The 14,128-nt window shown below is 44.9% G+C and overlaps 1 protein-coding gene across 22 annotated transcripts in view; it reads right to left on the reverse strand.

Annotated features, from left to right (window-relative positions):
• Positions 1–14,128, reverse strand: part of BBX (BBX high mobility group box domain containing) — a 141,283-nt gene that overhangs the window by 23,097 nt on the left and 104,058 nt on the right. For 21 of the 22 annotated variants that reach the window (XM_056327139.1, XM_056327132.1, XM_056327140.1 and 18 more), the window contains 4 exons: positions 10,245–10,325; positions 6,872–6,949; positions 3,781–4,693; positions 2,763–2,901 (listed from right to left, as the gene is read on the reverse strand). In XM_056327139.1, the coding sequence (XP_056183114.1) occupies positions 2,763–2,901; positions 3,781–4,693; positions 6,872–6,949; positions 10,245–10,325 (1,211 nt within the window). The remainder of the gene's footprint in view (positions 1–2,762; positions 2,902–3,780; positions 4,694–6,871; positions 6,950–10,244; positions 10,326–14,128) is intronic. The other variant, XM_056327130.1, reaches the window with a different exon arrangement.

A 14,128-nucleotide genomic window follows, 5' to 3' on the forward strand; every position in this document is an offset into this window, starting at 1 on the left:
TCTTCTGGGGATACTCTCTAACCTGATGCTTCGGGGTGGGAATTAGCTTTGTGTTTGTTTTGGGGCATTGTATTTTCTCCCCTCATATTTTGTCCTGAGAATAAAAATGCAATTAGCTCACGCTTTCAGGCAGCCCAGCACCGCTCACACCTCAGCCCCCCGAGTGGCTCCAGCCGGATTACCTACAGCTGAAGAACTCCACCGACACGTACTGCTGTTCCTAACAGCCAGAGGGAATACAAACCACTCCAGCAGGGCAGTATGGCTGTAATGGCTACGCTGGCTTGCGTAAGGACTCCGTTCCAGCAAATTCTTGCAGCCAGGCAGGAGCATAGGAAGGAACTGTATTTTAATAAAAGGCAGTGCACGCAGCTAGGCAGATTATAAATAGCACCATCAATGACAGGGGAATAATGACATTTTGTACTTGCCTTGAATTCTGTTTGCTACGGAAAACCTAAACTTGACAAAAGTTGGCATGACTTCGGAGGGGTGGCCCCTGCCCTGCACACTATGCACTTGGAAGTATCACAAGAAGCACAGCATTTCTCCCTGCTTGCTGAAGCAGCACTTGAAGCAAATTGCATTCTGAAAGCTTTGGTACACAGAATGATACTTCATTTTATCTCTGTAATCATTACTTCTTTCGGTAAGCTATCTTCCATCTTAAAATACAGCCTGGGCTCCTGGCAGGCTTCTGCATGGTGGGGTTGGTTTATTTGGGTTTTTTGTGTGTGCACACACGCATACATGCTTTGTTTTGGAATCACAAAGATACCTGATGTGTGGTGCTTGGTGCTGCTACCTTTCCCTTCCATGTGGACGCTCCCCGACAGCCACAAAACAAGCTGATTTTCTGCTCTGACAGCTGTCACAGCATCCCATCCCCTGCCCCTTCCCCACTGCCTGCTGCCACCTGCTTCACTGTCTGCCCCCAGGGCACATGAGGGGTTGCAGCTCTAATTAGGAAGGTCCAACCCCGAGAGCAGACGAGCTGCCACCCTGGAATTCATAGCTTGTGTGGCATGGAGGTGGTGGAGAGCACCGCTATCGCTAGGTCAGCGATTAATTAGTCAAAAATAAATAATCATTCACATTATTATGAATTTTCGGAGCATCTTACAAGCCTGATTAGGCGCACGTAGCTGAGCTGAGGTGTTCGTGCGGTGCAGCCCAGTCCTGCCAGGAGATACATGCGGGCAGAGCTGGGCAAAGGAGCGGGCAGCAGGCGGCCAAAGAACACCTGACCGACCCTCGGGAAGTGTGGGCAGCTACTGATGGAGAAGGTAAGAGGACATGGGGAGAGTGACATCATTCCAAAGGGACGCTCCCCCCTATACGCACAAAAAAAATGAGGCTGAAAGGTGATGCTGAAGGGAGCAGAAAGAGTTAAGAGGCGCAGGCAGAGGTAAAACCAGCTTTTCAAGCAGCCAGAGGATCAGGTAGTGCAATGAACAGGGATAATGGATACCTGCTCCAGCACTCATGCTCCTCAGACCACTGATTCTGCCTTTAGAGTTCATTAAATAAGATCCGTTAATGACATGACTAACCCAAGAAGCAAGACTGGCAAATATTTCCCCATCCAGCCAGCTAATGATGGGAGAACATTATTTCTCAAGTGAACTAATTATTTACACAATTTGCCTAGCTACTTGGAATAAATGATTTGTAACTTTTTTTTTTTTGCTAGCAGAGGCATTTAGTGACATCTCTTATTAGACACCTAGTGGTTTGAAAAGTTTTCAGTCTTTCAATTCAAATTTAAAGAATATTTACAAAACTTATATACAATGCACTAAAAATACAGGAAGCGTTCCATTACTTTTTTTCCTTGATCATTCCAAGCAAAGAGGACTTGGAGACTGTCATCAATTTAGTATCTTTGCTGTAAAGTGAGCTGCAGCTAAATTTCACATAAGACCAGGTTATAAAAAAAGGCTACTGCAAGCCCGCACAAAAGAAACATATTACAATTTTAAGCATGAAGTGTGGAAAATCTACTCCTTTTTAATTCATTTTCACCCTCTGAATTCAGATAATTGGGAGTCTTCAAGAATTTGCAAGTACGTACGAACGGCTAAGCAGATTTAACAACTACGCCTGCAGTTAAATAAATCTGTAACGCTGACAAAAATGGTTATTCATATACTAGAAAAGCAATTCTGTGCAGCCTTGCTACATTTGAATGCACCTCTAATCATTAATTATTCTTCTGAAATATTTAATTTCTTCACAGCATACATGAATGATTTGAGTATCTTTCCTCTACAATGGAAAAATGATACATTTATCATAATTATTTGCCAACAGTAGAACACTGTTTATTCTTCCTCTGTAAGTAATCCCTCCAAGAGGGCAAAGGGATCTATTCTTTCTAGTCTAATTCTGTTTATGATGATTGAACACCTACACTGAACTTTAAATACTGCTTGCAAAGTGCTCTGAAAAGACAAGTAACCCTCTTCACCGCCTCTTAAGTAGGTAAATATTGCACATTTATTTTAGAATTAAGCAAATAATGTAATTCAATTCTGTTTACAATAGGGTAAACCAGGAAAGATCTCCAAGGAATTACTTTGGTATATAAACAACAGGTATCTAGAGCACGACTCAGCCCATCGTGGCTTGCAACGCTCAGGAATTCTGCGTAACTGTGATTATTTGGGTGCTGGATGCAGTTCATGCAATGAGGAGGACTCACTCTGAAGTTACCAGGCTGACCTAACTAAAACTTTGAACAGTGTTAAGCTGCAACTTACCCAAAAACAAACTCTTCCTTTGCCTTAGGCTTTTTCAGTTTTTTGTTCCCGCTTGTCCCACTTTGGGAAAAAGCCCAGTTTTCTTCATTCCAGCATCCTTCATGATCTGAGGAGTTGCCTTTTCCTGAGCTTCTTTTTCCTGGGATGAAGGCAGAAAATTGTTTCTCATCTTTAGAAAAATGCGCCAAAACAAAGTGGGCTCAGAAGGAACTTGTGTACCCATTCAGTAACGCAACCTATGATGCCTGACCTTCTTGAAGGGCTTACAAAACATTTGTTTATTTTAAACGGGCTAATGATATTGGCAACTACTTCTGTGCACTCCTCCCTCCCGGTTTTTATACTACCTCTTAAGTCAGGACCTCTCCAGATAGAAAGGAGGAGAAAGAGAGGAGTAGATTGACAGTAATAAACTTCCCTAAATTACAAACATCTTTTCCTTTTCTGACGTTCCAATTACACATATAAATCAACTAATAGGAAAAACACATTTCAAGACGTCTCACTGAAAGCTTCCAGAAATTATCTCAAATTTATCCTTCCACATGGCCACCACCTACAGCAAAACTACCAAGCAAAGCAAAAGCACAACACGTTTGCCTCTTGTAAGACTGAGAACTATGCTCGCAGCCACAAGAGTCGTTATACAGAAACAAGCTAATTGTTCAGGGTTACATGCAAGGCAGGTCCTGCGTACATCTATCGGCAGGCTGACAAGTCAACCAATAAAGCCTTCAGCCAAGAAACCAAATCTTTGTTCAGATCACAAAGGATAAAATGGGAGAGGTTAAAGAGTTTGTGAGGGAAGTAGGAAGACGGACCACAGGGCTCCAGCAGAGCTGCCCTGGACCACGCAGCCTGTCCCCTCCACCTGCCCCCAGCATCTCAGGTGACCAGACACAGCACCCCCATCACACACCGCTCACGCTCCAGCTTAAACACCGGCTTCCGCTTCTCCTCCTGCTCCAGGCAGGCTTTTGCGGTTCATGCTGTAAATAAAACACTCAAAGCCACCCACCTCTGTCCACGTTAGCACGCAGAGATGTCAGCATGCCCTCTGACACCAGAGTTTTATAAAGAGCACCTTTGCAAGATCTCTCCGATTTCCTGGAGCCACAGGTTTCTATCTTTTTAACACAGTCACTGTCCTCAGTTTTGACCTGTCCTGGTAAGCTCTGGGGTACCACCTCCTCTGTTGGGGTCAGTGGTTCCACTTTAATGTTATCAGAAGCCTCGCACGGTACTTCCTTGCTGGCTGCAATACTAAGGAAATCAGGAGGCTTTGATTCTTTGGTGGTCTCCGTGGGTTTCTCCTTTGATGTCTTCTTTTCTTTCGATTTCACTTTTTTCTTTGGTGATTTTGTATCCAACACGCTTCCCTTCACATTTGAGATGGGACGGGGTTTTTTGCGGGGAGTTTCCGCGAGTCTCTCGGCACCCCAGTCCCCCTTCGCCACGGCTTCAATGGTATACATCACGCTTTCAATGTCCGACTCTGAGGACTGCCTCTTTTTACAAGGTTTCTTGGGGGTGGATTTCTCATTTGTGTGCCGGTCCAACTTATTTTTTTTCTTTTTCTTCTTTATCTTTTCCGGCTTTAGCCCCAGGATATTCATGTCAGCCACCGACAGATCTGGAGAGCAGCACATGTGATCCTTTGTGTTATCACTTCTCTCAAAAGGACTGTTCTCCATTGCAAGACTAGTAAAATCTCTGTATTTTGCAGTTTCTAATTCCTCAGCTTTTGTCTCATCCCAGTTTTGCATTTTCTCTATCCCCGATTGTTCTACTTTTTCTTTACAGGAGTCTTTTGTTGTTTTCTCCAGTTCTACATCCATCTCCTCTGGAACTTCCCCTCCCACATCTTCCGGTGCTTCCACTTTTGTTTTTCCAGGTTCCTTCACTTTTACTCCTTCTGAAGCAAGGCACATCTAAAACAAGTTTAAAAACAGTCCCGTGAAACAAACAGCGACTGTTAACGTCACCTACCCATATTTACAGGAGCATTACAGAGCGAACCTCTCTGGCATCTTAGTTCCGCAAACTACGCTAAGGACTGTACCGAAAACACGCCGAAACCGGTGTGGCACGATGATGGCTAATGCTAGAACAAGGCTGGTGGGTTCTATATTCTAACAGCAAAAGGCTCCAACTGATCTCAGTGGTGTTTCCATCATCTTTTTAAGTGCCTTTTACATAACCTGGAAACCCACTGCTTGGTTTTCACAATACCCTCAATGAACGGATCAATGCCGTATTTCTCACTACGGCCACAGACAAGTTACTTGATGTCTCACAGACATACCCCCTTCAACTCCCAAATGTCTCGACATACAATTTTTCCCTTCGTTTTCCAAATGGCCCTGAAGGAGGTGGGGGGTAAGTTAACAATCTCAGTCATCGAGATGGTTCTCCTTTACATGAATGCGAAAAATAATTTGGAAGGAAGTAAAAAAAGCCTTCCAAATCTTTCTTCTCATGTCACAGACTTATTTTGCGAAGAGCTGCAAAGCAGCAGTGGTTGCCATGGTTATCTCCTCCTGGAGATAACATTAATGGAAACCAAACCCCTCCCACTGTCTAAGGAACAGTGATACTCAAAAAAACAGCTGTAAAAAGGTCCTCAAACTGCCATGTTCCCACAGCACTGACTTGGGAGACCCGCTCGGGTGTGGATGACCTGTAAGCTCTGCGGACACTGCTGCAGAGGGCAGTCCTTCACAGCACCACCCGCTCCTGACAAGCCATGCTCCTTCTTCTCACTCTCCCTCTCAAAGCCCCCAGGCTGAATTCCAGGGCTATTTGGGATCTTGGTTTTAGAACAAATGTCAACCAAACAGCCACCCGGAGCAAAACCAGATGGAAGAAGCCTGCTCTGAACCAGACATCAGGGGTTTCCCTGTCCTGAAGCTCAGCCCACAGGCCATGTGGTCAGTATGGATGTGCGCTCTGGATCACTGGCTTCTCTTTAGGTCCGTTCCAGGTTTCTCAAACTGGCAAGGCGTTTTATCCTGGCAAACTAAAAATAGCTCTTACACCAATATAAGTATGAGCATAACACCAAGGACAGAATGTTTTGCAGTAAGTTTGCAAAATTCTTGCTGCACAGGGTAGAAACTCCTGATCTGGTTCAGGTCAGGCTGGGCTGAGCACTGCAAGCACGGCAGCTCGGCCGGCAGTGTCTATGGGGAAGCAGGTTCAACGAGGCAGCGGGGCAGCTCTCAGCTCTGCCGAGGTGGGTTCTTGGTACCAACGTACTTCTGCAACTTTTTTACTGCGCTGCAATGTAAACACTGTCTGTGATTTTCAAAAGGTAAAGATCAATCTTTAAAACACAACTCGCTGGACAGCAATATTTTGCTAGTCGAATCCATGCCACCCCACAACCAATGGAAGTTTTTTTTTTTCTTGATACCTTTCTTTCTTCTGCAGTAGCCTATAGTACAGAGGGCTATGGATGTGGCTACAAAAACGTGACTTCTGTTTTGGTGGGCTCTAAATAAACTTGCAATCCAGTCTTTAAGACTGGGAAAGCTTAGAAACACATGAAATACAGCATTTCAGTAACGGGCCATTGTTTTTAACTGTTCCCAGAAGGAGGATCTGCTGAGAGTACCCGTTTCTGTAGAAGTTATTGACCTGTTTATTCCCCATCTTCAAGAAACAGGATACATGAAAAGCAAAAATAAACGAAAGTAACTAATGACCTTTAACAGGAATTCGTAATGGCAATGACCCAATCCGAGTAACAGACTAATCCAGCCCTCCCTCTCATCTCCCTGCACCCCCCCGGCCAAACCAAACAGTTAAAACTCCAAACCCCAAGCCAGGAATTTAAACAATTCCCACAGTGGTTGGAAACTCCCTTTGCCACCAGGGCCTGGTGGTACTTCTCAGCTGCAGCACAGACTCCTAGAAACCTCCAAGGTGACTGCTAGTTGGGAAATCTTGACTTGTGGCACCCAAGCCCCCGTAGCCTACGCTTCCATAAGCACCACTGTAATTATAACTGTAGCTCTGCTCTGCCTTCCAGGCTTCCGCAGTCACCATCATTAACTTCTCCGCCCCACTGCACCCGTGGTAATTAGTCACCAGTGTCTTAATATTACCTCTGCCAGCTGAAACAATGCTGATGTTCCACACTGTTTTGTTAAATCGGGACCTGAATGGGAGGTACTTGAAGAAATCTAAAGAAAAAAAAAAACAAAACAGAAGGGGAGAAAAAAAAAAATCACAACATTCTTTTACCAGCACAATTCTTTTCTGTTTACCACACAGCTTTTCAACGGGTTGTTCCCTCCCTTTTCCCAAAATCCATTCATAAGATTATATATTGAAAAAGAAGTGCAGACCCGTGCATGCTGGTATAAATAACCCCCTGCTCCATCACTGCTCTGGTGGACAGTACCACCGGGCACTAAGAGGTATTTGCAGATTTTGGGACCTTCTGGTCGGGACTGTCTCTGAGGAGCAGGATGAGCTGAGGCACACGCTCTCACATACGGGCAGCCTCCAGCAGCTGAGCACCAGTCTACACCAGCGTGTGATGCAGCTGCTGGTGGTTTTGGAGGCTTGGTTGCAAAACCATTTCATTGTCATAGGTTAAGCTTACTCCTGTCAGGCTACAGCACTGCCTGCTGGTGTGTCCTACAGGACTCATACAGAAGAGCTGGTATGAAACCAGAGTGAATTGGGAGCCTTCAAGCCTTCAGTAACTTCTGTGACCCCTCAGGGTACGGGAGGCTGCCTGGCAAGCAGGTAGCTGATTATTCTCCAGAACCTTTTTCCTGTATCAAGCTGTGATGCTCTGCAATACTTTAGTGTTTGGTTTCAATTTTGAACTAGGTGCAATGAAATGGTGTTTTTCTAAAAAAATGAAAAGCATCAGTCTCAGGATTGTACGAAGAAGAAAGTGTTCTATTTTTAAGTACATATCCCATAATATCTGATGAGGCTTGCAGGTTTCTTATACTTGCTTCCTTAGAGGTGGAGTCTAGGGACTGGGAAACTGTAGTGTTTACAACCTTTAGCTCCCCCTATCCCCCCTGCCCCAATCTCAGTTTTCACTGCTCTCAACCAACGGGAGCCCATTTTGCAGAAATCAATCCACCATCGCCATAAAGAAAATAAAAATTTTCTCTATGTCTCCTGGCAACCACAGCTCTTCACAGCATCTCCCAAGCTCTGACCATTACAGCTCCAGTCTGCAAAATGTCACTTAGTACTTTCAGTGTGTTGTTGTGCTGCTGGGACCCCGCGGCAGCAGTGGTCTCCTTGCCTTGCGGAGGTGATGCTCACCGCCCCCCCCCCCCCCCCCCCCCCCCCCGCCCTCCCTTTGCTCCTGTGCCTCCACACTGAAGGCTAAAGACAAAGCATTCACTCAGGCACTGCAAGGAATGCAGCAGAGCTGATCAGCAACAGCCTCCCAAGTTTCAGACTGCAGAGCGGCTGCTCCAACCATTTTTAGAAACTTAGATGTTCTCAGAATTTTTTGGAAAAACAATTTAACCCACTTCTGCATTTTATTTTATCACCTTCTGTGAAATACTGTGAAATATCAAAAAGGCAGGCACGGGGTGGGGGAGAAGACAGAAGTGGTTAATCCACCAAGCAGAAAGATGAAGGAGGAGCAGAGCGACCAAAGAGGAGCAGAGCGATGTGCCGAAGCAGACAGGCTCCCACGTGCCAGCGCCAGCCATGCCAGCGGCACGCAGACAGCTGTCCCGTCCCCTCCAGTGCGCAGCATCTGTGGTTTGGAGTTACAGTGGCACGGCACAGATGTCTGCCAAACCAGCTTGCAAACCTAAGTCACCTCGAGGTGATAATGAACATGGTTTATTTGGGATGCTCCAAATCAGGTCCTGAACTGCTATCTGAAAACTTAAGCTGGATCACTCACATTTTACTTATCCAATTACCATCAGACGTTATAAAGATCTCCAAAACTAGGGAAAAAAATTATAAATCAATAGCACTAATGCTCTACAAGAGCTAGAGACGAGGAGGATGTGCTTAGCACATCTGCCATGTTTTTCTCCGTTTGAATCAGAACCTTTAACATTCATTTTGTATAATAAATTAGGCTTGTAGGAATTCACCTGAGCAATCCCTGAGAGATCATGGAAACCTGTCCAACACGCAAGTGTCACGCTGCCAGATCTAGCGCCACTTTTTCTGCCAGCTTCAGTAAAAACCCTGTGCCCCTGTGGACAAGCACCTGTCCTGCCCCCAGATCAGAGTGTCACAAGCCCCACAGGCACGTCACCATTTTTAATGCTCACTCCCCCAAGTCAGCCTGCACTCAGCAGCAGCCCCACTCCAGAACCGCACCACTCAAAGCCTGCTGCTGTCCTGCGAGAGGACACCTGGAAATAAAACTTCTCCTGTCCCTGACTTCAATATTAACAGCCTTTCTGCCACCCCAGGGCTGCAGTACTCAAGTGACCGGTCACAGTTAGGTGTTAGGTGTAATCGCCCTTGCACACGCAAACTGCTGCTGCCAGGGGCTGCCCGTAGGGCAAGGCAGCTTTCCTCCACTCCTCTAAGTTCCTGTAAAGTCAGACAGTAGCACTACTATCCATGGAGCAAAGCATGAAACACTTTCATGTCAGTGCTTCCAATCTCTGTCTTTCCCCCCCCCCCCCCGCCCCCGACAGGGATTAACCTCACCAGCAAGAATACACGGCTGGATGCCACCAGATGGGATCCAGAGAACCATTTTCCTCCTTGAAATAGGATGTGATTTTGAAAAAACACAACCCAAGAAAAACGTGTATGAGTAAGGTACTAGCATCCTCCCTTATCTACCTGGAATACAGCATGTACCTTCATCTTTCATTCATCAAAAAGAATAGTATTTGCACACCAAGCCTCAAAGGTTTTTGAGTGATTCATCCCCATCAAAGAGCAGAACTCTACAAGGTTATATTTAAAACTCATAGAGAATTTCTAGGACTTTTGGGAAACCTGACCTAGTACCCTTGATTACTGCTGACAGCTGCCAATTTCAGAACTTAATCTGCTGCTTCAACTTCCAACTATTCATACAGACTCCTGATGACCCTGAAGTCTGCTTTTCCCTCCTGTCTGGGTCCCCGATTCAGCAGTGCGCTGTCCTTATAACCGAAGCCTTACTTCTTGAATCCTGGTGTCCAGCTCTTCATTAAGAATGCCATCACCTACTTCTCTTTCTTATTGACCTAAGCATTGCTTTTATTATCATTGTAAGGCTGATTTTTCTAAAAAGCAACATAACTTTCTGCACCATCTCCAAGGAACTACGCACATTAACAAGTGTATAAACAAAGGCCAGGTCCCTGGGGCCACTGCCACTGCCTCATTCTCCTGCTATGCCATTATTTACTAACTTACGCTTCTGAAACACCAGATTTGATACTAGAGCAAGCCTTAAACAATTCATACTTTTTTTGGGAAAAGATACACACACCTTCCCATTGTGAACACTAATGGGTAGAACTTTACCTCTGCCAACTGGAAGAGTGCCGACTTCCCACAGTGCTTTACTGGCTCAGGACTTGACAACTGGGAAGTATTGGAGGAGATCTAGGTTTTAATAGAGGAGAAAACATTTGTGGCATACAGGAAAGACAGAAAGGAAGAGAGAAAAAGAATGAGAAAAAATGAAGGTGTTAGTTAAATCTATTACTTTTACATCCTTCTGGCAGAAGGCCCTATTTCAGATAGGCAATCCCATCCAAGAAATGCTTAACAGGCATTTAGAAGTCAGCGGGATGCAAGCAAATGTAGAATTTCATCCTTAGGTTAGTCTCATGGATTCTCTTCTCTGTTTGTGTTGTCCACAGCTAGTATTCTGTCGTGGCGTGTGTTTTGTGCGTGTTTTATGTAATAAGTGACCATGACTTACCTGTTGCTTAAAAACATAAACTGTGGTGACCAAGGTTAAATAAAATTCTCCCTGAAAGCCTGGGCAGTATTTCGCATTTGGTTAGATATTGAAAAGGACCATTTATTCTCATAGGCACTGCTTGTTTTGCTTTCTTTAGTTAGAACAAAGTAGTAAGAACTTATGTCTGGAGATCAAATCTAGTCTTCTAAATCTAGCCTAGATGTTGGTGTGCCAGCACCAGCACTGAGTAACTAACTACCACCGCACTTCAGGGAATTGCTTTTACAGCCAAATTTTTCCTGACCTCCTTCCAAGTGCAGCGTGAGCTCACCAACACAAGAATTAATCATTATTCTTCATATTTGATCTTTTTTGGCAACGTGTTACATGGCAGTATTTGACCTGGAAGCCTTGAAAAACCCTAACTAAGATTAGGGGCAAGACCACCAGTGTTTCCATGACACCTGCCTCACTGCAAAAATCAAGCTTATGACCATGATTTCCAAATGCAAAAATCATCAGCTTAGCCCTTCTCTTTATGTTTAATGTCTTTCCTTTTGAACTAGATTATTGGAAGAGTTTACTTTTCATTTTTTGATGAGATCCATTACACCACCACACCCCCAACACAATCCAGGACATCGATTTTACTGCAAGGTATTTAAAATAAAGTGAGTAATACTTGAATGTGCATTAATAATTTTTAATATCGAACTAAACTAATCCAAAATCCCAGTTTTGCCTTAAGACAATTCAGTGAACCTGCTCAGGATCCCACTGGAGTAAATGATCTTGTACGCTGCACTTTGCAGGAAGAGGCTCTCAAATTTTTATCTTTCTACTGTAATAAATTCTCAGCTCTTAATGATTTTTTTCAGTGCAATATAAATGGCAGAAAAGGGACAGAAAACCACCCACATACTGAAGTATAACCTGAGAACATGCAGGCTTATCCTGCCTCCTCACGCACAACGTGAGGAAAGAGTAAAGAATTTCCTTTCGACAATGGGTGCTCCTAACAAAAGGCGAGAACCTCGTAGTACTAAGAGGAGGAGAGGAAGCCAACATCTCACTTCAGCAAAAAAGTTCTTTTCATTGTCAAGAAAACAAGCTGCAAGAGACATAAACTTAGAACTCATTCTGCCAAAGTTGCTGGCCAAACTTCAGAAGAGGATGGCTGATCCATCAGTGAGATAAAGATCTCAATCCCCGTCTTAACACAATCTTCTAGTTTTAATTAGAATAATCAGAACCTGCAGTACTACAACCACAAATAGCCCCGTCTTACATACAGGTTTAACTCGGGGATCGTCAGGATCAAATTACTATCTTTTACTACAGTGCAGGTCAGCATTTTAGCGACTATACTACATTCTAGTTTGCATAAGAAACATGCGCCATCGTACCACTTTTTCATTTCCCTCCTAGAATAATTATTTCACATCAACACAGACATTTAATAATTTCAGTATATAGGCAAACAGCAAATATATTTGTCTGTTTTCCATAACGGCCTTACCTGGGAAGGTTACAGCTTTATTTAAGGGAAAGCTGGAAGAGAAAATACTGCCTAGCTCTCACACAGCCGATTTTAAGGCATTTTGACTAAAAGTTTCAGATCCAAACCTTCTGCCCAGCACAGAAATGAACAGAAAGGATTGCACACAAGCCTGCTCAAAGTGAGAATGGGGCAGGAACAGAATCACCCTCAGGCATGCATTTTTTCTTAAAGGACAGTAACCTGCTGGACTGGCAAAGAAAATTCCACCTTGCTGCATGCAGCCTGTGATCGTTTTGGATTACATCACCTAGAGACAAGCCAGGTGGAAAAGCAGCTGGAAGTGAAGAGTTTTCGGGAAGGGGGCTGGCTTCATTTGGTTTTTAAGATGGTTAAACTAGCAGTTTCATGGCTTCCACTCTGCAGAATAATTTTCTTTGTTTAGTAACAGATGAAAGTTTAGCTAACTAAATTTAACAGGTACTCTTGTTTCTTCTCAATGAAGCGTCCCCACCATCTGTTTGCCATTGCCAGATGCATATCCAGTCAGACCAGGAGAGCTGGGGTCCCATCTGCTCTGCACCCCTCACACGGCACGGAGGGTGGCCGCGGCACGGAGGGTGGCAGCACCCAGCCCATGCGAGCAGCCAGCCTGCACGCAGCCACCGTGCCAAGGAACACAGCCCGTGCTCAAAAATCAGGGGCCTGTACAACAGCTCTCCATTGGAATGGAGAGGACAAATGTAGGACCAAGCAGGATCAGAGCAGAACGAGAAAGCCAAGAGCGTAACTGGGCCACACTCCAAATTTCAAAAAACTCCTACAAGGATGTCACATCGTCTTCCTGGCTGTGCACCCACAGGACCCCGCCAAGCCTCACCTGGGGTTTCCAGCAGCTCTTGCGGCAAGCCACGGGGCACACCTCACTAGCCATAGCCTCATCAGCTTTAATTGATGACAGACAACCAGCTGAAAGGCTAACTGAGGCTGTAAAGACGTAAAGAATCCCTGGCTACCTTGACACAGAAGCAGCTGTTGATGAGCGACAGGGGGCTTGTTCCCCTGGGGTGAAGGTGTCCATTTGGAATGACCGACCTGCTCGATGGAATCGCCGCCTCTGCGAAGAGGCACTCCTCCTCGCCCTGCCGCAAAGGCGGCAAGGAGAAAGGGAACATACGAAAACCACCCAGCCAGACCCAAAACTGAGCTGAGACAGTTGTGCCAAAAGTCCCCAGGCACATCAGACCACAGCACGCTCCGCATTTCTTCACAGGTCTGCTTGGCTACTGGCTAAATAACTACCTTCTCTCCCTCTCTTTTCTTCTTTTGTAGCACCGTACGCTGCTGACGGCAGCCTACTGCAAATTGCTAACCATAATTTAGCTACTAAGCGCGGCAATGCGCTCAGACAGACGGGACCTAGTAAAAGTGGCACGGTAAGGAACAAGATTTTTGCCAAACTTGACAAAGACACCCTGTGCAAATGAAAGCCCTTATATTGGAAAGGGAACAAGCAGCTTTAATAGCAGGGGGAGAAAACTTACTTTCCCCTGGAACAGCCTAAATGAAATCAGGCTGTTGTCTTCAAAAAATGCCACTTTTCCACAGCTATAGGTAAAACGTGGTTAGTCACTGCCACTGAGGTCTCACCACAACAGTGTAACACAGGAGGAACAATGGCCAAAACAACCATGGCCAAGAAGGGTTGGTTTTTTTGGTTTTGGGTTTTGTGGGGGTTTTTTTGTTTGTTTGTTTTTTTTCTTTTCCAGACTTCTGTCCTTTATTTCCAGACACTGAAAAAAACCCCAAAAATACAGCCCCCTCCAGATCACTTACACATTTTAGTATTTTTTTTGTCAGAAAAAGAGATTAACCCTGACTTTTAAACTGTCCTCAACAGTTTCTAATTAACTTTCTAAGCATCTCTTCTACCTACTATTTGATGATTCATACACGCACGCTGATGTGCCAAATGAGCTGGCTCAGTGCAGTGGTACGCAC

This window comes from Falco biarmicus, chromosome 2 (assembly GCF_023638135.1).
Source record: "Falco biarmicus isolate bFalBia1 chromosome 2, bFalBia1.pri, whole genome shotgun sequence".
In the NCBI taxonomy this organism is placed as follows: domain Eukaryota; kingdom Metazoa; phylum Chordata; class Aves; order Falconiformes; family Falconidae; genus Falco; species Falco biarmicus.